Below are 26,698 nucleotides of genomic sequence, written 5' to 3' on the forward strand. Positions count from 1 at the left end.
AGGGTGCCGGTGTGCGTGCACATCCACGAGCCTGCCCCCCACCCTCCGCACCCAACAACACACACTTGCTCACGCTCTGTCACAATCAGAGTCACCCCACTCAGCACCTGGCTTGATCCTCTTCAAGACCAATGGTTCTGCAGGGGAAACCTAAGCTCCAAATGTTGGGTCTGAACCACAAGCAAAATAGTGTAATAGGCCCAAAGAAGACGGAGCAATTTTCTGCCTCTATGTTTATTATCTCTGTTGGCAGATGCTCTGATGGCAAATCAGAGCAAATGAGAATCAAAAGCTTTTAGTGTTCACTTAAAACTAAACATCCAGGGATAATTCAGTCCACTCATGACTGGTGAGTCAAACTGCAATGTGTTTAAGGATGGCAGGCAAAATATGAATGCTGATAAGAACAAGAGCCTTGTATACAAGACAAGGAAGAGGCCTGAAAGAAGTGGTTATGGGCTTACAATTCAGTGCCTGACGATGGGGGATCAAGAACTGGGCCTCTAAAATTTCTTCTGGAAACTCCAAAATATTTTCCCTAGAATATATGCTCTTGGAGTCAAAGGGCCAGAATTAAGCCCTGTGAAACAAATAACTGATTTGGAATAGGATAACTAGAGGTTAGTTTTGCACCTATTTACAAGACAGAAAAACATACAGGCACTCTCCAGAAGGGTCCAGCTTTCTCTTCAACTGAAAATTTCAGAAGAATTGCATACATTCCATTAGTATATTAATTTGCATTTGGAAGAAATTAGAGAATGCAGCCAGGAAAGATGAAATTATGCTGGGAAATAGTACTCCCCTAGGCAGACAGAGCTTTATCCAAAGGAAATGCATGCAAAGGAGTCAGGGTGAAGAAGAACAGAGGGAGAGGTGGCAGAAGGCAAGAGAGGCATCAGCCAGCACGAGGGTTACATTACCTTGATGGGCGCGCATTTCGGGAAGGGCCTTTTCTAAGACTGCTAATGCCTTTCTATGGTAATCTGCTTGGGCTTCTAATAACTGAGAACAGACCCACATTCAAAAACAAAAGTAACGTTAGCATTGGATGGACACACACACAATGGCTGAGCAAAACCAAAAATGAAATCTTTTGCAAAAAAGCTAAAATGACTCAACTTTTTACAATGTTTTAATATTTTGTCAAGGCAAAGTGCTTACCGTAACAAAGAATTTGCCGTACTCCCCTTCTTTGGCCATGAAGTTGTACATATCTGCTGCAAGTTGATCCTGGGTTAAGTGGAAAAGAAGGTATGTCACTGAAGAAAGAAGAGGTGAAAGAAAATGGCACCTGGGAATTAGTCTCCATGAGCTCCTAGAACAAAATGTGGTGGCAACAGCCCCAGACTGAATGTCCACCAACTGGCTGCACAGCCATACACTAGGACATCAGGAAAGAACAGGAGCTTATGGAACAACACGGAAAGATCTCCAAGATACAGTGCTAACAAACCTTGTTAAGAAGTGAAGTACAGAGCTCTATTTACAGTAATGTTACCACCTAGGTAAAAATGGAAAGGAAAAATGTCACATTTTTTATTGCCATATTTGTAAAAAAAACATCTCTGGAAGAAAAAACAAGAAATTAGGAATGGTGATTGATTACCTGCTGGCAGTGAGGAAATAAGGCAGGAGGAGGGCAGGGGTGGAAGAAAGACTTCACTTACATTGCTTTATACTTCTGATATTTGAACTAATTCAAATGAATTACATAAAAATTAAATAATTCATTTTAAAGTGATAGATTAGGCAATTGGACACATATTTTCAATTTGTATATATACATTAGAATTTATATATATATATATTTATATTTATATATATATTTTAATGAACTGCTTGTTTTCAGCATCAAGGTGTTCAAATTAACACAAAGGCCCTCTCATTTATGAACAAACCTGGAAATGCTAGTTAGGAGTAACAAACATCCTTTCAGAATAACAGGGAAAGTAACCAAGTAAACTCATGGAGCCTCACCCTCAGCCCCCAAAATAGAGAGAAGAGAGAGAGGGAAAGAAGAGAAAGAAAAAGAGAAGGATAAAGAAAGAAAAAGACAGAAGAGAAGGGAAAGAAAAAGCCAGGCACAAGCAGAAGCTGGGCGTGGCCTGGGGTGAGTCTGCTGATCTCAGTTGCCAAGGTGTCCCAGTCTGGCAGTCACACCGGACGAGGCGACGGACTGCGAAGCCTTGGGCTGGTGAGGTGAGGAACTGTACCCAAGGCAGGGACGCACGCAACACACAGAAAGCTACAGTTCTGCAGATACTTACACCCTCAATGAAAGGGTGACTTAGAGAACATTTGCTCAGCAGCACATGGAAATAATTGAGAGTATGTCTGTTCTGCACTGGGCTCTGGGTCTGGGAAAGAACAAAACATCTCCCTGAGATTTCACAAACATAGACCTGCTTTCATGAAGGTTTGACATTTGAGTTTATTAGACTATGTCAGGAATCCTCAAACTGAGAAAGTTTAGTTAAAAATGGCTCCAACTGATAATCTCTGGGGAGACTGACTCCCAAATCCCCAGGAGTCCCACAGATAAAATCCCTCTTAAAATGAGCTCACAGACAAAACTATGAAACACACGAGGAAACAATCCACCACAGAGCGAACTTCCACCGCTCCCACAGAGAGCTCAGGACACAGAGCTACCAAAGACTGTCAAACTAAGTATGCAAAATGGCTAAAAACATTTTAGAAGAAATAAGCTCTAGAAAAGGATAATGCACTATCAGAAAAGGCAGACTTGAAGAATTAAAACCTTACAAATGAAACACAGAGTAAATGAAGTTTAAAACTCAAGGTTAGTTAGTGAAAGAGCAGATCACACAAAGCTAGAGAGAGAATCAGTAAGGCAGAACTTAAACCTCAGGAAAGCACCTGGAGGTTGACATAAAGAGAGAAAGAAACAGAAAATACTTTCAAAAGTTTTCACCATTTGAAATGACAAGCCACAGTGTGGAAGTTGAGAGAAGAGACATCAGGCTAATGCATCAGTTCAGACTCCCCAAACCTCTAACCAAATTTATATCCAATAAGTAGCCAAGAGCCAAGATCTGGGTTAGACCAAACACAAAGAAGACTGTTGGGTAAATGACACTAGCAAACATACAACTCTTCTGAACAGGAATAAGCCAGTGTGAAACTATTTTATCAGAAACATGTATCTGGGTGTCATCTTTTTTTCTTTTTCCCAGTACAGTTTATTTATTTCCCACTTTATTATTTATTTATTTATTTTGGTATCATTAATATACAATCACATAAGCGACACTGGTTACTAGATTCCTCCCATTATCAAGTCCCCACCACATACCCCATTACAGTCATTGTCCATCAGCGTAGTAAGATATTATAGAATCACTACTTGTCTTCTCTCTGCTATACTGCCTTCCCTGTGCCCCGCCCCCACATTATGTGTGCTAATCGTAATGCCCCTTATTCCCCTTCTCCCTTCCTCCCTTTCCCTTTGGTAACTGTTAGTCCATTCTTGAGTTCTGTGAGTCTGCTGCTGTTTTGTTCCTTCAGTTTTTGCTTTGTTCTTATACTCCACAGATGAGTGAAATCATTTGGGACTTGTCTTTCTCCACCTGGCTTATTTCACAGAGCATAATACCCTCTAGTTCCATCCATGTTGTTGCAAATGGTAGGATCTGTTTTCTTCTTATGGCTGAATAATATTCCATTGTGTATATGTACCACATCTTCTTTATCCATTCATCTACTGATGGACACTTAGGTTGCTTCCATTTCTTGGCTATTATAAATAGTTCTGCAATAAGCTTAAGGGTGCATATGTCTTTTTGAATCTGTGATCCTGTTTTCTTAGGGTAAATTCCTAGGAGCGGAATTCCTGGGTCAAATGGTATTTTTATTTTGAGCTTTTTGAGGAACTTCCATACTGCTTCCACAATGGTTGAACTAATTTATATTCCCACCAGCAGTGTAGGAGGGTTCCCCTTTCTCCACATCCTCGCCAACATCTGTTGTTTGTGTTTTGGATGGTGGCCATCCTAACTGGTATGAGGTGGTATCTCATTGTGGTTTTAATTTGCATTTCTCTGATGATTAGCGATGTGGAGCATGTTTTCATGTGTCTGTTGGCCATCTGAATTTCTTCTTTGGAGAAGTGTCTGTTCAGATCCTCTGCCCATTTTTAAATTGGATCCTTTGCTTTTTGTTTGTTGAGGTGTGTGAGCTCTTTATATATTTTGGATGTCAACCCCTTATCGGATATGTCATTTATGAATATATTTTCCCATACTGTAGGATGCCTTTTTGTTCTACTGATGGTGTCCTTTGCTGTACAGAACTTTTTTAGTTTGATAGAGTCCCACTTGTTCATTTTTGCTTTTTTTCCCTTGCCCGTGGAGATACGTTCATGAAAAAGTTGCTCATATTTATATTCAAGAGATTTTTTCCAGTTTTCTTCTAAGAGTTTTATGGTTTCATGACTTACATTCAGGTCTTTGATCCACTTCGAGTTTAGTTTTGTGTATGGCGTTAGACTGTAATCCAGTTTTGTTCTCTTACATGTAGCTGTCCAGTTTTGCCAACACCAGCTGTTGAAGAGGCTGTCATTTTCCTATTGTATATCTGGATGTCATCTTTTTAAATGCAAAGGCTACGGCATGACTTTGTGAACTCTGTCTTAATTCTTACCCACATTATTATTTTGCAAGTCATTTTACTGCAGTTAACTGATCAAGATTTATTATCTTGAAGAGCAAATTATAGCATGACCTTACTAAACTAAAATATCTAATAAACTAAATCCTACCTAATAGGATAAAGAGAACACTTTTGAAAAATGTTGAATAGTAAGAGGAGGGAAAAGTCTAGGTTGATGATTCAAGACTCACCAAAGACCTGTTTCTTTACCACCTCAAATAATATTTGGAATAAACATCTATCTTCATATATAGATGCATGGAGAATGAGATCACTCAACCATCTAATCTGGAATTTATTTTATGAAATGAAAATTTATATTTCTTCCAAGTTACAAACCAATATTCCTAGCAAGATTTAAACAATAATCCTTCCCTTCTCTATGGATATATGATGACCCCTTTACTATATGTTCAACCTTTAAACAGCATTCATTCTAGAAAACCTATACTATTCCACAGATCTATTTTTATGCCTATTGTGCATTGTTTTAATTGCTGTAACTTTATGATATGTTGTGCTACGATTCTCTCTCCTTTTTTGCATATATTCTTTATTTTAAATAGGCTTGAACATTTTTGTAAAGTTTTAAAAAATATCCTAAGTTTTATTCTGACTATAAAGTCAGGTTTTGGAAAATAAATACAGAGAAAGAAGAAAATAAAAATCACTTTCACTATCATTCAGAGTGTTCTGATAGGAATTACAGAAAACACTGGTAATGTGCATTTATTTGACCTTTCAACCATTATTTGCAAAAACCAGATTGATGCAAGTACATATTTATGGAATTATTGTACCTTGCACTGTTCTACTTTATTTCCAGCTTCATCCATCTCTTCCTTTAGGGTATCTATTTTTGATGGAAGCCCCTGGAAGTTGGTTCCTGAAGATTTGTGAGCCTGGTTCCACCTGCAAAACATGGGGATAGTCGGTCTCTGAGATCTAGCAGTACTACTCAACCTTATGAAGTCAAGGACTTAATGGAGACAGACCCTCTCCCCAAACCTGATTCTACCTGGGAGACTTATTCAGTACCTAGGATGCCAGCTTGTCTTGAGTTTGTCCTCTAAGAATGGAAGCAGACAAAAAGAGACATTAGCCTCCCACAACACAGGACCCTGTTGTGCTGGGAGTATCTGTCTGCTCCAAGCAAGATCTACCATGTTTTGTCTCATACACACCCCACTGCTGAAAAGTAAGCCATGAAACCCTTTTCCTATAGTGTCCAATTATGGAATCCTCGCTGTGAAACACTCCCGTGCTCTCCTGCTTTGATATGGAATGTTTCTGTGCCACTGGGAGTCAGTTCCTGTTCTTGAGGACACCATGGCTCTTCCTGCTACCAATTCACCTGTGATTACTTTCAGCAAGTAAAAGAACGTCAGACACATAGCTAGCAATTGGTCACTATGAAAGCACTTTTAAGAATTAAAACCCTTGTAAGAATTAACATTCTAAAGACAATACCTACAGCAAATCTGAAAGATAATGTGGAATATTTATGTTCTTTTTATAGTAAGTCAAAAGGGCTAAAAAAAAAGAATTATACTGTTGCAAGAGTAGGGAAAGTGTATGGGGGGCAATATTCTAAAACAGTTTCCATTTGGTTTTCAAGTGTGCTTTAACTTCTGTTTGAATATGAGTATGTCTGCTCTTGTGAAAAGTTCTAACATTTTAAATTTAAGCACGGATGTTATATAGATGCAGCCCGAGAACCCATGTTAACAAATGATCAAGCTTCCCAGACTGCTCCATTGCCCCCCAAATGCTATGCTCTGCCCACTTTCACATTCCTGATGGGATGTACTCCTCCACAGCAAGGCCTCAGCAAGTCTGCTGAAGCAAACCTGGAGATGCTATGTAGCAGACCGCACAGGGACTTTGGAGTCTGACATGCTCAAGTTTGAAACTCAGCTCTACCTTCAGCAACTGTGTGAGTGTGGACAATGACCTCCCTTGCGCCTCAGTTGCTTCATCGGTAAAACTAAGATGATGAACACCCTCTGCCTTGAAGAACTGTCACAAGGTGAGAACAAATATGTGTGTGTGTGTGTGTGTGCGATGCCTGGCATATAATGGATTCCCACTTAGGAATTAAGTAGTAATTACTAATTAGTTATTAAAATTTTCCTCCAGAGAAAATCCAGAAATAAGTAAAAGTAAAGAAGTAATATTCAACAGTGTCAGTTTCTCTTAATTCCTACTTGGATAAATTGAGTGAATGAGACCATGAGTGCAGGATCGAGAGTGAGTGTTGCAATCCCCCGGGGGACACACGCACTGCAGGTGTCAAATTCCTGGCGGAGAAGCATCTAAGCATCACTCAACCCACTCCAGTGGGGGAGCATTCATGGCTTTGTTTAATTAACCATTAAAACATTCTTCCTTATCTTGAGCAAAGATCTACCTCACCGCAGTCCTGGCCTGCAGGATTCTAACCACATGGATACACATGACAAGGAGAAATGGACTTTACAGTCAGAATCCTAGCTCTGCCATTTATTATCTCCAAGGCATGAGGCAAGTGATACAGATACTCTGCACAGGCTTTTCCCTTATCTGTAAAATATGCCTCTTCTCAAAAATAGGGGTGTTACATAACCATTCACGTGCCAGCTCTCATGGAGGGGCCTCTGCATCGAGTACCCAGCACAGAGCCTGACATACAGAAGCACCTAGTCAGTACCTACTAAAACATGAATGAGCCAATGAAGAGGGATCGGTGAAGAGAATCGGTGAGCTGACAGCTCATGTATGCAGCTCAATACCAGGCATGTGGCAAAGTCCAGTAGGTGGTGACAATTATTTTTACCATGTTAATTCCCACATGTTCCTTTTATCATATTATCCTTTCTTAAATCAGGACATGTCTTAACAATTGATTTGCACATTTAATGGACAGGTGTTTCTTTTTTTTTCCCCGAAAAAAAGCAGATATTAAACCAGTCAGTGGTGCAAGTGATACTCAATAGCATCTTAGGCACAAGGAAATGAAGCACTGTTACAGATTTTCTAAATCTGTGATAAAAGCCTCTGACACATAGAAACTCAGTGAATGACTGCTGTAATTCCATATATTTGCCAAGCAGAAATAACTGTCTATCTACATCACAGGACTGCAAAGAGAATTAAAAGACCTAACAAAGCAGGGGTTGGCAAAGCCACCTGTTTTTGTAAATAAAGTTTTATTGGAACAAGCCATGCTTTGATTTATGTACTGTCCAGGACTGTTTTCATGCTACTACTGTAGAGCTAAATAGTTGCAATGGGACCATCTGGGTTGCAAAACTGAAAATGTTTACTATCTGGCTCTTTACAGAAAAGGCATGTCAATCCTTGTGATGAAGTAAGAGAAAGCACGGGGCTGGTGGCTGCCTCCCAATCCCCACTCTCATATGCCTGAGGAGAAAGTTGGTAAGTCACTGATACAAATGCTCAAGGATAGAGCTGAGCCTGGAGCCCGGCTGAGAAGCACCCCAGACTGCTCTTCTGACATCAGCCCACAGGTGGGCAGCCTTCTTAGTCCTAGGTGAGTGCACGTGATGGTGAAGGTGATCATAGCCACATGGGGTTTTGACTTGGACCCTCAGGAGCTGCTAAGATCACAGATCTATTTATTCCTACACCCTATCTCACAAGCAACACTCTCAGAGCTGTCTGCCACTATCCCCTCTCCCCTAAACCCTTACTTAGGTTTCTTTTTTCTTTTGTCTCCTTTCACCATCAGTTCACTAAGAACAGGATGTTCTAAATTACCCCCACTGCCATGCGTGAGGGAATGAGGCCTAAAGCAGGTGTAAGCAGGCTGTGACTGGGTCTATAGGTCAAGTGCATGAATCTGTGACAAATTCCATTTTGTCCACCAAGTGTTCTTCCTCTCACCTGTGTGCGGATGAGGATGGTTGCTGGGGAAGCGACAGAATACTGCACTACTGGTTATTTTTATGGCTTTACCTTACCTGGCTCTGACCGAATCCCAGTCTAGCACCAATTTAGCAAGCTGCTTCCTCTGCTTTTGGATGTTGGGAATCTCCACCTAGAAAGAAGAACATGCCACATACCAAACAGGATAAGCGTTGGGGGTTTTTGCTTAACATTTCAAAGTTGCAATATTTATTGCAATTTCTTTTCTCATAGACCAAGGCTTTTGTGCCCTCAATATACTCCCTTTATTTCCAAAAGGAAGTGTATGTTGAAGCTAAAAACCTCAATTATTTTACAATGTCAGATACATATGAACCATTCACCTTGCAGCCTGCACCACTTCTACACCACACAGCAAAAACTCACCTCTGCTATGCTGCACAGTGGGTCCACAATCTCTTTCTCAACAAAGACTTCGTGCTGAGAGAGTTCAAGAGCCAGCTGATTCTCAGCATCTCCACACATCTCCAGCATCTTCCTTTAAAAAGAAGACACCACACAACAAGCATATGTGTTCATTAAACTGGGTATCTGGTTGCCCTCCTGAGCCAGTTCCGCTGTTTATGATGGAAACAGAGTGGAGCACCACACAACAGAGCATGAAAAGTATCATAAGTTGACTGCATCTTAAAATGTGAGCCCACAGATTGGTACTTTAAAATTAGAAGACTACCTCTGGTATGTACTCTGTGTGTGTGTGTGGGCAGGGGGTGGGTGTGTAAACAATGAGGTCACAACTCATTCCAGGATCAGGTTCTAGATCATGTGAAAATGAAGATGAGGTGTTCTCAAAAGCACCCTGAAAATCTTTAAAATTGTACATAAAGTTCAATGCATGTTACTTTATGACTGTTAGTGAGGTCAGCCCAGGCAGGGTCTCCTCCAGGGTTAACGCTAGGGGCTAGGGCTGATTTTCTGCTGGCTGACATGTAAGGGCCATGTCACATGAAATCCATGTTTCCTGTGAGCATACAGCTGATGTCACACAAAGTATTCATGCAAAGGATATGGATGTTCTATAACTGTTCCTCCTTCTTACTGCCCCTCTCTCCTTTCCTTCTCAGCCCTCCCCCTTTAGCTCTCTGAGGGGTTCTTGTGGAATGAGAAATGTGTGTGGTAGCCATGGTGCTCTAGATAAGAACATGATCTGTGTGCCAAGCCACGTGAGTCTGAATACAGGCTTTGCTATTTACCAGCTGTGTGGTCTTGAGCAATTTATTTACCTTCTCAGTTTGTCAATTTCCTCACCTATACAATGGGGATGTCACACTGCCTACCTCCTAGTGTTCTGAGGACTGAATGAGTTATCACTTGGAAGGCACACAGACCAGTATTAGCACATAGCAAGCACGCCACCAACAACTGTGGTGATGGTGACAGCAACAACATGAGGAAGAAAAAACATGGAAGCACATTCAGGCTGGAGGAATGTGCCTAGCATGCAGGCCCAGAACCCCCAAGTATAGGAGCACACACAGCACAAAGGAAGGGTGAAGAGTGGGAGGAAACCATTATCCTTCAGAGAACAAAGAGAGACTTGTAGGGCACAGCGTATGGAAGACCCCAGGAAATGGACTGAGGAGACCAAAGGCCATGCCCAGCTGGGAAGCAGGGCCCCAGGTACAGCAGGAGAGGGCAGACAGGGTTAAAGGACCCTGGGCTCATAGAGAAGCAAGCAGAAGGAAGGGTCAACTTTCCCTCTTAAAATGAAAAGATACATTATTAGATTTTTAAAATGTATGTGATACATGCCCAATGTAAAGAAAAAGCTCCAAATAATACAGAAAATATGTGATCTGAGACAATCACCATTGACAATAGGGTGAACACCATTAAAGGAAGTGACTTTTAAGGACTGGAAGGGAGTAGTCAGAGTTTATGAATCTGCGTCAACAGCTGGAACAGGGAAGGGCTGAGTTCTTTATTCCCAAGCTTAGTGGAATAAATATTGACCTATCAATTACTTTTGTTAGTGGCCCTTTCTACCACCCAACTCTAGCCTTGCTGGTAGTAAAGGAAGTTTCTCCAGCATCCAGTAGCCTAGACCTCACTTGTTCCCACAGAGCCTGTGCTGCTCTCCTGGCAGATGAGCCATGCCATCACATTCATGATCCTTCTGTCACAGAGATGGCTGCCACGGATACCACCCATCCATCCACTTCCACTGACCCACGGGGCGCCTGGCTCTCTTCCTGAAAGTGGCCGACTCTTACCCCAGGAGAGACTCTTCCAGCTGGGTTGATGTTTCTTGCATGTTCTGCGCAAGAGCTGTCAGAGGGAGTTTTTTCTGGAAGAGAGAAGACAGTGTGTTTTTCTCATTATTATAGACACCCAGTCCCATTACCTGCTTCAGATCACCATTCACTGATTTCTCCTCCAGGCAAACTGTACAAGAGATAGCTTGTCTGGACTCAGGTTCTGGTGTAAAAAGTATGATTTGTGTGACTCCAACTGTGACAGTTTTGTCATGCCTGGAATAGAGGGATGATTACAGGGTGAGTGTCCAAGGACTGCCTAATGTCTAAAGGAGATATTCAACATCAAGTACCTAGCACCCCAGCACACGCAAGTACTCAATAAGTCTTAGCTGCTATCATTATTGTTGTTGTTGTTATTATTATTATTAATCAAGTGTGTGTTATGTCCAAGGCACTGCAGACATAAGACACTGACCTTGCTCTCTGATTATCATAACAAATAAATGCAATAAAGTGCTCAATTTCAAAGACTTTTGCTAGAATATTCATTCTTAAACTGGCTCTGCATTTGGCTGTAATCATAAAGATTTACCTTTATTTAAATATCTAAAAATATCTAGCTAAGTATCCAAAAAATTTTTTTAAGGTTGGTAAGCACAAAACCACTCATTTTCCAAGCAGAGATTTCTTTTTCAGCTGGAAATGACCAGCTGAAATCATACGATTAATGTCTGTACAGTCAAGGACCCTGAAGCTCAGGGGGGTGAGGTGGCCTAGGGGGGCACCCTGGTGAAGGGCTGCAGAGGCAACCCTCAGTGTGGTGGCCTGAGCCCCAGTTCAGTGTCTTTCCACCACCACCAGCTGATGGCTTATCTTAGAATATGCGTAGAAGAGGCCTAGAAAGTAACAAGTGGGTTGGTTATAACACCATCATCTGCTAACAAAAATTGCGTTTGATGTTGTAGCACCCCATGTCATTTTGCCTTCCCAGTAGAAAGGGCACTCATGTCAAGGACACAGCTTCGATATTGCTGCAGTATTGTTGTGCCTTGACCTCTGCATGTCCACCTGCCTTTCCTGCTTCTGAAGGGTTCCACTGATATACTTATACCTGCATTTGCTTGTACTGTAAAGGATATCTCTGGAAGGCTACCCAAGAAACTGCCTATAGTGGTGGTTCTGGTAAGGGGAATAGGGTGCCTGGGGAATAGGATGGGAAAAGACACTATGTTCTTTTATGTATTCGGGATTTTGACCACGTAAATATAGAGCCTATTCAAAGCAGGACACTGGCATTTAAGAATATGTAACAACAAATATAGTTACCCATCTCCCCTCCCCCGACCTTATTTTCTAATAAATAAATAAGTGGCTTCACCTGCCCCACAAGGAGATAGTCCCAGCTTCCATACTTTTAGACTAGGCAGATATCAGAAAATGGGCAGTGTGTTTTGATCCTGATAAGAGGATAATTCGTACATTTTAGTTATGCTTTTCTAAGGGAATTTAAATCTAGGATAAAGGCAATAATCAAGAGAAATATACTTTGTGCAACTCTGGATCTCTATGGGTCGATGGGGAAAAAAATAATAAAGAAGGGAGTCTACTCTGATAAACTCTACTTGAGTAATCATTCAAGCTCCCAGCTATAAGTGCCCTATGCCCTGACCCCAAAGCCACAATAGTCCTATTTCCTGATGTCCATAAAGCGCATTCTACTTAACACCTGAGCTGGTAAATGAAGATGCTGCCTACTACTATCAAATTCCTCCACAGATGAGGCTGAGCTCTTCCTAGGTGTGAATAGCTTTAGCACCAGGGTTTCCTTTAAAAGGCCCTAAAGTCATACTTTATAAAATTAATGCCAACTGAAGAGAAAGGAGTCATTCAAGGTCTCCTATGGGCGACAGTACAGCTCTGCCATGCTGATGGCCTGGGCTGAGAAGGCCACCTGCTCAGTCCCTCTTCCCTCCAATCCCTGCCCTTCACATGTGTGGGAGCCTCTGTGGGGTCTTCGGGGGGCTCTTTCCATGTACTCTGGAGCCCCGGAGACTGCTGCGATATTCTCCATGTCACAGGACCTCTGTGGTCACCTGTTCTTCTGTTATTTTCATGGCGACTCCTCTTCCCACATGCAGAGCGTAGACATCCTCAGAGCCCTGATTTAGCACTTTTGTTTGACGTTGGAAAAGGAAGGCCAAGGCATTAGGCTTTAGAAATGAGAGCAGGCACCTCTGCCCCTGCTGCTTATAATGCCCATCACCTGCCATTCATTTCCCTCCTTTATTCTGGGCCACCACCTCCTCCAGGAGGCCTCACCTGATTGCCTCTACTCTCCTATGGTGCCCATTCTTGGTCCTCCCAAAATGCCCCATGCATATTTTGTTCAGCATGTTGTTTTATAATTATCCACTTGTGCGCATCTCTGCACCAGGCTGTGAGCACCTTTAAGGTGAAGATTACATCTTATCCATTTTATATCTCCAGGTATATGTACATATATTCACTTTACACTTACTTGTACATAGTAGATGTTTGATAAATACTTGTTTTTTTTTTAATGAATATATGTGACATCTGGGCTATGCTTAAAGCAGCCAAAAGTAACAAGAAGACACACTATGTGAAGGACAATGGCAGATAGTATGAATGGGAAGAAATGGGAGATGACAAAACTGATAAAGGAAAAATGCAATCAAATTATCAAGGGCTTAACTCTGTTAAGAGATCTTGGGCTTTACGCCAGGCAACAGGAACCAGCCAGTGCTCCTGGAAAGAAGCACCACGGGCATTACAGGACACTTCCAGCAAGGAACTATCCCTCCAGGTGCTGAAGAACATTAAGTCCTCTTGGTCCTTAAATATCAGTACTGAGTTCCAGTCCCTATGGCAACCAACAATGCCTCTACAGATTTTCAAATACCCTCAGGAGTGCATCTGGGTCCCTGCTGAGAACAACTAAGCTAAGCTTCTTTTTAGGTAGGAGGATAGCAGGGTCAATTTGTTTTTCAAGACACCAACTCTGGTGATCAGGTTGGAGATAGGCTGGAAAAGAAGGAAATTAGAGGCAGGAAACAGCTCAGAGGTGACTTGACAGTTCAGGTGCAAGGTAAACAAGTCTTGCTTTAAGGTAAAGGTGGTAGAGATGTAGCAGACGTAAGGAATTAAAAAATATATTCACAGAGGATCACACGACTTGCTAAACAAGCAGCTATGGGAGGGTGAGGATAAAATAAAAGGGAATTTAAGATAACTATACATTTTCTAGCTTGCATAATACAGTGTGTGGAATTCAAGATTCAAAACAGAAGGAAGCACTGGTTATGCTTGCTAAAACAGACATTCAAGAGAGGAATTTTTTTGCTTGGTTGAAAATGATTCCAAGTCCCTGGCATAAACACATCAGTTAGAAACCATGAGCATAGAGGAGGAGACTGTGGGAATAAGGAGGAGAGGGACAGAATCTTACGAAGCAATGTTAAAAGGGTAAGCAGAGCAGAAACCATGGCAACGGAATGAGGAAGAGCAGCAGGGGCAGAGCAGAACCAGTGCACTGGGTCTAGTTCTGATGGGCAGGACCTGCAGCGAGCATTCCTATAATCACAGGTGTGTGCAAACTTCCACTCCTTTGATTACATTACTGCAGAAAATTAAGTATTGTGCAAGAGCAGAATAACCCTGCTGTCAAGATGTCGCACAAGTATCTGTTGGAAATATAAGAGTGGCATAGATCATCTGCATACCAGTTCTTCCTTTTGAGACATCAGACACAAACAAAATATAGCAACTCAGAGCTTTCTCGTATGCCACTGAAACTATCATCATCTTCATGTCATATGGGTTTCTGAGGGTTAGCATGTGCTCATACGGTAGGGACCAATGAACAAAAGCTGCTGTGCTCTGCTGGCTGCACATGGGGACCTTCTCTGAACAAATGTAGCCTAGAGTAGATATTTGATGGTCCTCCTTAGAGTCTACCCTTCTTTCTTTCTGTAACAGTATCCTGATTTCTCTTAGGAGTCTCCCCTGCTCTCAATAAAGCCTGTGATCTGGACATAGGACCACAGCCCATGCTCCGGGGCAAGCCCTGATTAGCTTAAGTCAACCAGCGCATCTCTTCTCCTCGCCCAACCTCACCCACTAGCCACAGTACCTAGAAGGGCACAGGAAAAGTCAGGAATGAGAAATATGACTCAGTACAAATTAGTGCAATGGAGAGGACTTCTACTTGCCAAGGGCTTGGAAAAAAAGGTTTTCTTACTCAATTAAGAAAACTCTGAGAAGAGGCATTCCCTACTCCTGCTGGACATGTATAAGGAAGTAAGTTGCTCATGGAAGCTGCTGGTAGCTAACTTGCAACTATGAGGGATGCCCATCTGGGGATATAGCAGACAATAAAGGCAGCAGGAGGGAGAGAAGGAAAAAACGGGGATTCTGATCACATCATTGAAATGCTACACCATGACTTAGCTCAAGTCCATCCCAACTTCTGGGCTTTTCAGTTAGAAGCCAATAAATTACTTCTGTTTTCTAAGTCAATTTAAGACAGATTTTCAGCTTTTTGCCATCAAAGCACTCCTAACTGACATGCCCGTTCTCTTATCAATGACAAATGGCTCACTGAGTCTTTAAAAGCACCTGGAGAAAATCATTGTGAACAGGGCTTTCTGCTCAGCAATGTCTTAAGCACAAAAGAATGTTCTGGTCAGGCAGGTGTCATGAGTGTGAATGGCAAAACAAGGTACAAGTTTGCTGATGCTGCTTGGGAAAAACCAACTGATCAAAGGGTGAAAAGCCTCACAGAGATATGAGAACTATGGCTCTGAGTCACGTCCAATACTCACATGTCTCCTCTCAGCATCAGTGCCATGCTGGCCCTGGAAGCATGCTATCAGGCGCTTGTGGGAATGGTGGCACATTGACCGCACTGTGTCCAGGCGCCGCTCAATCTAACCAACAGAGACAAATGAGCCATTTGCAGGTCTTAAGAACAAACTCAGCCTCTTCCTTATGTGACATTTGCATGTGGGCAAGAAAAGCATCCAACCATCTAATTTCTTGAGTGTAAATGGAAGTGGTTTGCACTCACCTACACCAGGGTTTCTCACTATGACATTTGGGGCCAGGTAATTCTGGGTTGTGGGGAGCTTTCCTGTGCTTCATGGTATGCTTAGCATTATCTCTGGCCCCTACCCACTGGATACCAGTAACACCCTACTCCCCGAGCAGTGACAACCAAAAATGTCTCCACACATTGTCACAGATGCCCCTCAAGGGCAAAACAGCCCCTGGTTGAGGACCACTGACCTCCCTTACACTGAGTGTTTTACACTCCCTTACACTCCCACAAGGCTGAATCCATGTGCAGGGAGAGGGGGCAGTCCTGAATAAAACTGCTATCAGAAAGAGTGGTGGCAGTCAAGTCATACATGGCAGCACAAACAAGGGCCCAGGTCCAGCCTGCAGAAGCACACATGAACAGCACAGGCCCAGACCCACTGCCAAGTGGGAAAAGCCACAAGGGCATTCTGAAGCTGAAGCTATGCCCTGCACGTTGGAGGGGAGCCTCCTGCGCACAGGACATCAGACAGAAGGGTCAAAATGAATGCTGACAATTAATTCAAGATCAGTGTTTTCAAAATTGTTCCTTATTGGGTTTGGGGTGGTTTTCTGGTTTTTTTTTTAATAAACCTCTAAGGTAGAATGGACAGCCAGCAGTAAGAAACACTGACTTAGGGGACCCACGCATCATGATTAGCTTCCCAAAATGTTATTGCTAGGATATAGCTGTTTATGGCAAAGAGAGCTGCTTTTTACAGGAAGGAATGCCAAAAATGTGTATTCTGATGACTCATTAAGAATGAGTGCGGGCCCTTAGGGATGCTTTCTGTTTTAAAGAAAAATCAACAAATTCAAAGCAGAATACACTTTACCCAGTTATGTGGGTTTTTTGTGCCTCTTTCTCAAAGGTCCTCAGCCCACCTGCAGTTTTTCTTTAGACCCAGGCTTGACATCACCTTCCCCAAATCTTGTAATGACCAGATTTTAAAACACTGGAAAACTAATATACACTCCTCATTTGCCACAAAAGGAGGCCAAGAAAGAACCACCCAACTTCACTGTATTTTGACTCCAATTTCCACTAGAATGCAAAGGGTGCAGGGACAGGGGCCTTGGTCTGTTTTGTTTACTGATTTATTCCAAGTGCCTGGAATGCTGTGTGGCACATGAGTGGAAGGTATTTACTCAATATCTGTTGAAAGGACAAGTATATACTGAGTCCCTGTGCAAGGTATTAGAAATACAACGGTAAATAAATTGTGGTTCTTGCCCTCCTGAGATTTAGAGCCTCCTGGGGAAACTCCATAAAAGCAAAATGAAAAGGCAGCCTCTTGTACTGCTCAAACAGGGAGCTGAGCAAAGAGGAGGAATACAGAGCAAGTTCAGGGGAGTTTCAGGGCAGAAACAGACCAGAACAACACAATCTCTGTGCTTCGCCGTCCACTTCCAGTGCTATCCTTGTCTAACTCATTAACTCCTGCTAACAACCCTATGGGGTGGTTGCAGCTGTTAGCCTCATTTTAGTGTTGGAAAATGAGGAACAGGGAGGTTAAGTTAAGCCCTGAGGCCACAAAGTTAGTCAGGGCAGACCTAGAATTCGAATCCAGGTAGCTAGGCACCAGAAGCTGCCCTTTTAAACATTACTCTCCTTCTTTATAATTAAAAAGAACCAAAACCAGAAGGGAAACACCTGCAGCAATTATGGCAGACACAGAGTAAGTTACAAAATAAGGAGTTCCTAGAAACTAGCAAACTCTTCAGGTCCCAGTGGATGTCTGGGCAGAGGGACAGGAGCAAACAGGTGCGGCCTGAGTGCTGTGTGAGCTCTGCCTGCAAGGCCCCCGGGCGTCATCTCGGCCTCAGGAATCCAGTGAGATAACGTGTATTACTGAAGTGGGATGTGGAAAGGACAATACTGACATGAAAACCTAGTTTAGCCTTAACTAAACCAGGTATTTCTGAAAGTCTAAAGATGAATTTGAAATTTATGATAAAAACCAATGAGGAAACACTAAGAATATGATTCTGTAATCTTTTTTTATTAAAAAAACCCTCCTAATCCTTAATAAAAACTTCTAGCCCTCAGAAAGAAAAAACAGGTGCTGTTAATATATATGTTACCTGCAGATGGCTGTCATAATCTAGAAGGATGTTTTGACATGGTGTGATGGAAGCAGCACTTTTCTAAATTATGCCAGCTCCTTCTCTCCAAAGGAGGAAAGAGAAAGTCACCTGGGAGCAGATCTTGGTCTTCAGAGACCCACTTGAGCAGACCTGCTGTAGTCTAGGGAAATGAGGAGCAAAGAGGAGGCCTAACAGCAGCCCCGGGGCAGGAGGGGTGCAGTCCCTCCTGGTGCATTCTGGGGTGGGTGGGGCGGGGCGGGTTTGGGTGAAGGGGTGTGTAAGTCAGGGAAGCCTGCAGGGAGACAGAGTGGAGTGGCGCTGGCTGAGGTCCCTGGCAGGAAATACCCTTCCCTGGGATCGGAAAGAGAGTCTAGGCTGATGACAGACCACCCTAGGGCCTCAGGGTGGTTCTGACAGACCAGACTCTACGGCCCTCAGGAGCCCACTCAGCCCAGCGCTGGAGAACAACAGCGTGAAGAGGGGGCAGGAAGTTAAAGAACTCTAGGCTGGAGCCAACAGGGCCTCTGCAGCAGCTGACAGGCCGGACCTATCAAGGGCACCTCACAGCCGTGAGCTAGCATCCCTCAGCCTGCCAGGGCCATGACCAGGCCACAGTGCCAGTAGGCTGGCCAGGTCAGCTGGGCTTCTTCCCCACCCCCGCCCTAACACCTGGCACTTGAAAGCAGGCTAGCCCCATATGAACTTCAAAACACGACACCGAAGTTTCAGATCTCCTTTTTATCACAATGCAACTCAACTGCTTTTCTTTCCTGCTCAAAACCATGCTAATCAATTTTATTGTTTCAGGTAAAAATAAATAAATAAGCTTTGGTTCTCAGCTATGGGGTTTTTTTTTTCTTTAAACAGAGTACTTTAAAAAGATTTTATTTTGTTACCTGTAATAGATCTTCACTGAGAACTTCTGTTTTCTCGGCTCTGTAGAAAAAATTAAAAGCTCAAGAGTTAGAAATTCAGAAATGAAAAGCAACTCATGAAATTTAGTAATTACTATCCTGGAGTTTAAAACAAAACAAGCAGAAATAAATGATAACAGGGGGAGACACTCCACCAGTTTTACATCAGAGGGCACCTTAAGCAAAACCAACAAAAAACAAACAGGAGTTTGCAGAGAATAGTGACCCAAGACAAGAACAAACAACCCAGACCCAGTGGTTCTCAGACTCACACATGCACTTACTGATTGAAAATGCCATTTTCCAAGTTTGGCCGCAAGAGAGCCTAACTGAGTAGGTCTGCAGCCAGACCCGACATTTTAAGAAGCCCCTCCTGCCCAGAATTCCACGGCAGGAGGCCTTTTGACAGCCTTTGTGAAAAGACTGCACTAGAGAAGCTTAAACTTCAGTTCTTAAAATGACTGTTTCTGAGTTTCACAGCCTTATTCAAAGAAGCCTGCAATGATACATAATAATAATTGAGAATTCCTTTCTTCAGATACCTCATCTTTACTTTAAAAAGAAACAGTATTTTCACAATTTCCCCTTATCTATGCTTCAGAACTACTGCTAACTTCACTGACTTTTCCAGAAAACCAACGTGACACCCAACAATCATCAGAAGAGCTTTCTGAGAGGCTGAGTCTCAGGTGCCAGATCCCAGTACCTTTTAAGAAGACTTTTCACTGCAATTCAAAAGGGCAGCATCATTGCTATGCATAATACCCAGAATTACTACAATCAAAGTGCCATTTTGGACTTCTGGTTCAAACAGTATTTAAGCTCAAACAGTGATTTAAGCCAAGTCATTTAGCATCCCTACCAAATTCCCACTGAAATGAATAGAAAATTATTACAGGGAAAAGAAAAAGTCTGTTTCAGCCCTGAACATTAAGGGAGGAGAGGGAGGGAAAGCCATCAATAAACCAGTAATGTTGAAGCGTTTTTATAAGACATAATGCAGAATGGAAGGTTGCATGATCTGGCCCATGAACCAATGCAAGAGAAGGAAAGGCTGGCCAGAACATGAATAGGACCCCCTAGAATGACCTGAACACACTGCTAAGCCCAGAGCAGCACCAGCTGCAAGAAGTGTGGTGGGGGCACCTCCAGCCTATGCTCAGGTCATAGCACAAGTAAGACTTGGGCCTTACCACAGAGGATTCAGATACCAATTGTCACAGCAGTGCCCCAGTTAATTCGGAGATGCCTACAGGAGTGGCTCACTCACTGGTTTCTGCACCTGACCTGCCTTGAATACCAACTGGGTTCAGAGGAGCAAAGCCTGGAGATGAGATCAAGGTTCTGGCTTCCAGAAGAGGCCAACTCTCAACTCTATGAACAAGTTCTGCAGGCAGCTGGCCAAAATATGCCATCCCAGCCCTTGCTTGGCATGCATGGTGCCAGGCCTGCTGAGGTGCCAAGCACAGGTAGTCATGCCAGTTAGGGAAGTGGAGTAGCTGACTAGGAGCTCAAGCAACCAGCCTCAGAAAGAACTCTGACAGTTGGCCTAGCAGGGACATACATGGCATGAGACCGCCGTAGCTTCACCATTACTCCTGTTCACCAATAGCTTCCTCCCCCCTTAGCAAAACACCACCACTGGATTGTGCAATTTTCACCTTGTCTTCTCTGGCCAGGACCCTGTACACCTCTGATGGAACTCTGAAACCTCCTTCTTCTCTATACAGACAAAAGTTCCCAAGGCCTATTAATATCAAAGTTCAAAAAGATAGATTCAGAGCCAGTATGCTTCCTTATGAACAAAAATATGTAAAAAAATGTAACAGAAGAGGAAAATTTAGTTTTAAAATCCCAATATGGACTATTATCAGGTGTGAGAGAGTCAGTAATAGCTCTAGTAGTTGAAATGAAAATCAAACACAGTACAAATGCAAACAATACAAATCAGGGCTTTTTTTTTAAGTGAGACAGACATTTATGAGCACAGCACTGCAATAGCCACAAAGAAAAATAAAACATGTAAAAACAAAGCAAATATTAACTTCAGAAAACACAAAGTCCACTGGAGAGAGTCCATTAGTCATAGTACACTACTATGCTCAGCTGCAGATAATTGATCAGATATAACAACGTAAATATCAAATGGTAATATATCAAAAAATTATAATACAACTATATTGGAAGGATGAGGGAGCAGAAGCAGAAAGGATGGTTACACAAAAGCCCATTTAAACTCTCATTTATCAAAATAAGAGTTAGGAAGTAATATCTAAAACTTGGTAACTTGAAGGACAGCATCTTACATATTATTTATAAATATGGCTATGAGTAAATGCCAGAATAAAAAGCTAAAATTCCAAAGTAGTTGCCTCTGGGGTTGATAAGTTGCAACTGGGAGAGTGGAGTTAGTAGAGACAACCCACTGTACTTTATGATAAGCCTTTTACTATTATTTGACTTTTAATAAATGTACACATTGTTTCAAATTTTTAAAAATAGCATGTTGGTTATATTTTTCAGTAACATGCCTGATATGGTTTCAAGTGATGCGTGACTTCAAGTGAAGCATAACTCTAAAGCGATGGGCCCAACCGTCAATCTGTACAAATGTACAACGGAACACATACTCAGAGTATCCAAAACATAAGGCAAATCAGTATATTTATTGTCCTTTTTTCAAATTAATAACTAGACCCTTTGCTTTAAGTTTAAAAGTACTTTTACCTAAAAAGTATCCAGAGGCTAAAAAGTCTATGGAACATACTATATGAAAATGTTAACATACTATTTGAAAATAAGTTTACCCTATGTTTCCTGCCTTTGTAGACACTCTGTTTATTGCACTAATTTTTGAAAATTAATTTTTGAAAGACATTCAATGCATCTTCTTAACTGAAATTAAAAATTACCTATAATCAGAAAAGATTAGTTCCCCCACAGCTTTACAGAGGTATAATTGACAAACAAAACTACACATATTTAAAGGGTACAATGTGGTAATTTGATTTACATATACATTGTGAATTTATTACCCCAGTCAGGTTATGAACACATCTTTGGCTCCCATAGTTAGTTTTTTTGTAATAGCTCCTGTGAGAATACTCAAGATCTATTATCTTAGCAAATATCTAATAAAATCTTACTAACTATAATCACGATGCTGTACATTAGATCCCCAGAACTTACTCATTTTCTAACTGAAAGTTTATACCCTTTGACTAGCATCTCCTCATTTCTCACCAACCTCTAGCACCTTTGGCTTTTTTTTTTTTTTTAAGATCCCACATGTACATGAGATCATTACAATATTTATCATTCTCTGTCTGGCTTATTTCACTTAGCATAATGTCCTCCAGATTTATCCATGTTACTGCAAACTACAAGAGTTCTTTCTTTTTCATGGCTGTTTAATATTCTGCCTTCATATAGCTATATATAATCACACACATACCCCTCACAGTTTCTTTATCCATTCATTTATCAACTGAAACTGAAGTTGTTTTCATATCTTAGCTACTGTGAATAATGCTGCAATGAACATGGGATACAGATATCTCTTTGAGGTTCTGATTTTATTTCCTTTAAATATATACCCAGAAGTGGGACTGCTGGGTCATATGGTAGTTCTATTTTTAATTTTTTGAGGAACCTCCATGCTGTTTTCCATAATGACTATACCAATTTATATTCCCATCAACAGTACACAAGGGTTCCCTCTCTCCACACCTTGCCAGTGTATGTAGGCCCTTTGTCCATTTTTTAATCAAGTTATTTGGTGTTTTACTATTGAGTTATATGAATTTCTTATGTATTTTGGATATTAACTCCTTATAGGATATATATTTGTGAATATTTTCTACCATTCTGTAGGTTGACTTTTCATTTTGGTGGTTCTTTCACTGTGCAGAAGCTTTTTAGTTTGATAAAGTCCCACTTGTTTATTTTTGCTTTCGTTGACAGTGTTTTAGTGTCATGTCCAAAAATCATTGCCACGACCAATGTCAAGGAGTTTTCTCTGTTTTCTTCTAGGAGTTTTATGATATCAAGTGTTACATTTCAGTCTTTAATCCATTTTGAGTTAATTTCTGTGAGTTGTGTAAGGCAGGGGTCCAGTTTCATTCTTCTGCATGAGGATATCATTTTTCCCAACAACATTTATTAAAGAGACTACCCTTTACCCATTGCATAGTCTTGGTGCCCTCATTAAAGATTAGATGACCATATGTGTGTAGATTTATTTTGGCCTTCTACTCTGTTCCACTGATCTGTGTGTCTGTTTGTATATCAATACCATACTAATTTGATTACTACAGCTTCATAATATAGCCAGAAATCAGGAAGTGTGATACCTCTAGCTTTGTTCTTGCTCAGGATTGCTTTGGCTATTCAGGGTCTTTTGCGGTTCCATATGAATTTTAAAACTGTTTTTTCTATTTCTGTGGAAAATGCCATTGGAATTTTGATAGGTACCCCATTCAAACAAGGCTTACACTAGGCAGGATTTTTAATTTTAGATAGCTTTAGTTAGCATGAATATTTTAATATTAAGTCTTCCAACTTATGAATATGGGATATCTAGGAGAGATTACTTTTAAGTGACAAATCATGATTCTGGAATGTAATATACAAATTGGGGTGGCTATGTCCTACAAAGATTCCCCCTCTGGCCTATGCTATCCCCATCTCAGTTTTAGGGAACGCCACTGGCCCTTCCCCCAATATGTGGCCCAATGCCCCAATCTCCCTCATCACTGTGACTGTCTGAGGCTCAGCCCTTCCTATCCCAAACTGCTTTGGAGTGCTCATCTTTGCCAGAGATACGGAATTTTTACCTAAGGGAAGTCCAGGAATTATTCAGGATACTGTCTAAGGTGCCTGTTCAAAGGTATTTACACTAGTCACAGAAACTTGATTTTTGCTAAAACCAAGAGTTATCTTTGATCCATTTTTTAAAAAATTCATTAACAAAGCAAAGAGAGGGAGCAATATATTGAGCTTATCAAGGCACCCAGGGACAAAATGATCCAATAACAAAAATAATACTTGGTAAATCATATTATCTGAAATCAGACATTTTGCTGCATGGACCTCACTTTCTTTATATATAGAGTTTTTTCTGCTTTGTCAGAGCCTTCTTTGTGTTCAACATTCTGTGCTTGAAAACACACTTGAATGTTTCCTGTCTATAACTGGAAAAACAATGCGCAGCAGGAAGACACTTCCCACTCACCATTTTACTCTGGGATTTGTTTTTTCCTATGCAAGCCACTGTGTAATTTCATTAGTCACTCAAAAAAGGCTTAACACCAGGCAGGGTTTTTCATTTACTTATCACTTTTTGATAAAGGATAGGATGTTCCCCCCCATAATTCCCAAAGCCAAAAAGCAGCAGTGCTGTGCTTGGTATATGCACTTATCCCGACTGGTTGTGGCAATGTCCCGCCTTCCAATCACGGGAACAGGATGCTTCACTCAGCCAACTTACCAGGCTAGGAGAAAGCAGAAGCATTCCCAGGCTGAAGTGTTCATCTTACCAAAAAAGACAGAAATGCTCCCAGTAGGAGACAAAGGTCAAAGGAAAATTTCCAATTGGCCTGACAATTTCCAATTTAATCGTGCAATGACTTCTGGAGTTTCTGTCAGCACTACACTCAAAGGCCAAACAACTCGATTGTGAACTGCCATTTTGTCTCTTGGGATACTGACTACTGTGTTCAGGGCCTGTACATTTTTTTTTTTGGTATCATTAATCTACAATTACATGAGGAACATTATGTTTACTAGGCGCCCCCCTTCACCAAGTTCCCCCCACAAACCCCATTACAGTCACTGTCATCAGCGTAGTAAGATGCTGCAGAATCACTACTTGTCTTCTCTGTGTTGCACAGCCCTCCCGTGCCCCCCCCCACATTATACTTGCTAATTGTAAGGCAGGGCCTGTATATTTTTATAAAGTATATATTATGGGAGCCATGGAAATAAATGTTCAAGACCACACCTTCAATGCATGGTGTGATCTCCCAAGGGCTAAGCATTACTGACCTCATCCCTGCTAGCCAGAGAGTTCCATGGTAGCAGAGACCAAGTCTATCTCAGCTATACCCACACCCGTAGCACCTCGCTTAGCACTTGCCTGCCACACAGGAGGTACTTAATAAATATACACTGAACGAATGAATGAATGAAAAAGTAAATGGCTGTCACAACAATAAAGGTTTAAAAAAAAATAACTTTCTGGGTTTCAAAAGAGGTAGCAGGAAAAAAATTCAGTAACACTAGTTAGAAAAGCAACCATCCACATGCAGAATCACCTTCCACAGTAAAATTCACAATGCCTAAAATTAAAAGACGATAATGCCTTCCAAAGTCAAAGTTATTTAAGGAAAAAAAAACAAAAAATAAAAAATAAGCCATCCTGTTACCAGGGGTCAGCAAACTATGGGCTGCAGGCCAAATCCAGCTCATCCCGTTTTTGTACATCCAGCATATTAAGAATAGTTTTTATTTTAAAATGGTTGAAAAAATCAAAAGAGGAATAAATGACACCTGAAAATTATCACACAAATAAAGATTTGTTTATGTATTATCTACAGCTGCTTTCACGTTTCAACAGCAGAGTTGAGTTGTTGTGCCAGACACCATATGACGTGCAGAACTCAAAATATTTGCTACCTGAAAGTTTGTCGACCTCTGGTCTATACCAGTGATTCTCACAGGGTGTTGTACAAACCTCACTAATAGGCTTTCCAGAATCACTATGAGGATTGGTATGTGAGGCTGGTCTGGAGGTATATTTCCTCTTCCTAGACATTCCGCCTCATGTTTGAGAAGCAGCTGCCAAAATGAATGGGGGTGGCTGACTCTGATAATGCAGTCCAAATGTGGAGGCACAGCCCAGTGCTGGTGACGCTGGTGACAGAGAGAATCAGAAATTATGTCTCTCCTCCACCTACCCACCTCCACCCACTCATCTCCCAAACAAACACTGAAATATCATAACTATTGTTTTCCTCCTGATTCCTACTTTCAAACATATTTGAAGACACGATCTAAATAAATACAATTGTTGTCAAACTTTTTCTGGAAGGCCAAATAATTTAGGCTTGCAGGCCATACTATCTCTGTTGCAAATACTCAGCTCCCCATGGTAACACAAAGGTGGCCATAGACAACATGTAAATGAATGAACCTGGCTATGTCCAATAATTAAAATTATTTATAGACACTGAAATTTCAATTCACATGACTTTCACATATCATGAAATAGTATTCTTTGTTTAAATTATTTTCAACCATTAAAAAATGTGTAAACCATTTTGAGCCTACGGTGGCTAGACTTAGCTCACAGGCCAGTCTGCTGACCCCTGTTCTATGCACAAGTTAAGTGCGTTAAGTTAATGTAAATGAAGCTCCAATCCTTCTAATCACTTCCAAGTTTTTCTCACTTTGAAAGGGGATTTCTGTGCTTTCCCCACTTGTGTTTTCCAAGTCAAGAGAAGGCTGGCTTTTCAAGACTTCACCAGATTGCTCTTTTTCAATCTTTTCAGCCTTTCTGGGTCCTTGAGAGCAGGAGCTCACCTTTCTACCATCCAGGACATCTCTACCCAAGGATGGCAAATGTGTTACCTGAGAGCCAGTTCTAAACATCAAGAATCTACATACGGCTTCCCATTGTCCCCAAGATCACAGTGCTGTTGGTTGTGGTTTATGAATTCACCCAAAAAATCACAGGACTGCTGGCTTTTTACTTACACATTCACTCTGATATACCAGTGAAAATGAAAAACAGAAATGGGA

At 41.5% G+C, this 26,698-nt stretch overlaps 1 protein-coding gene across 8 annotated transcripts in view; it reads right to left on the reverse strand.

Annotated features, from left to right (window-relative positions):
• Positions 1-26,698, reverse strand: part of ARHGAP17 (Rho GTPase activating protein 17) — a 96,131-nt gene that overhangs the window by 34,202 nt on the left and 35,231 nt on the right. For all 8 annotated transcript variants that reach the window (XR_008992148.1, XM_057487056.1, XM_057487055.1 and 5 more), the window contains 8 exons: positions 18,881-18,920; positions 15,644-15,748; positions 10,815-10,888; positions 8,968-9,079; positions 8,637-8,713; positions 5,475-5,586; positions 1,165-1,233; positions 924-1,005 (listed from right to left, as the gene is read on the reverse strand). Coding sequence is in view for 7 of the 8 variants with exons in the window: in XM_057487056.1 (XP_057343039.1) it covers positions 924-1,005; positions 1,165-1,233; positions 5,475-5,586; positions 8,637-8,713; positions 8,968-9,079; positions 10,815-10,888; positions 15,644-15,748; positions 18,881-18,920 (671 nt within the window). In the remaining variant the exon portion in view is untranslated. The remainder of the gene's footprint in view (positions 1-923; positions 1,006-1,164; positions 1,234-5,474; positions 5,587-8,636; positions 8,714-8,967; positions 9,080-10,814; positions 10,889-15,643; positions 15,749-18,880; positions 18,921-26,698) is intronic.

The sequence above is a fragment of the Manis pentadactyla genome, chromosome 10, assembly GCF_030020395.1.
Source record: "Manis pentadactyla isolate mManPen7 chromosome 10, mManPen7.hap1, whole genome shotgun sequence".
NCBI classification, from domain to species: Eukaryota; Metazoa; Chordata; class Mammalia; order Pholidota; family Manidae; genus Manis; species Manis pentadactyla.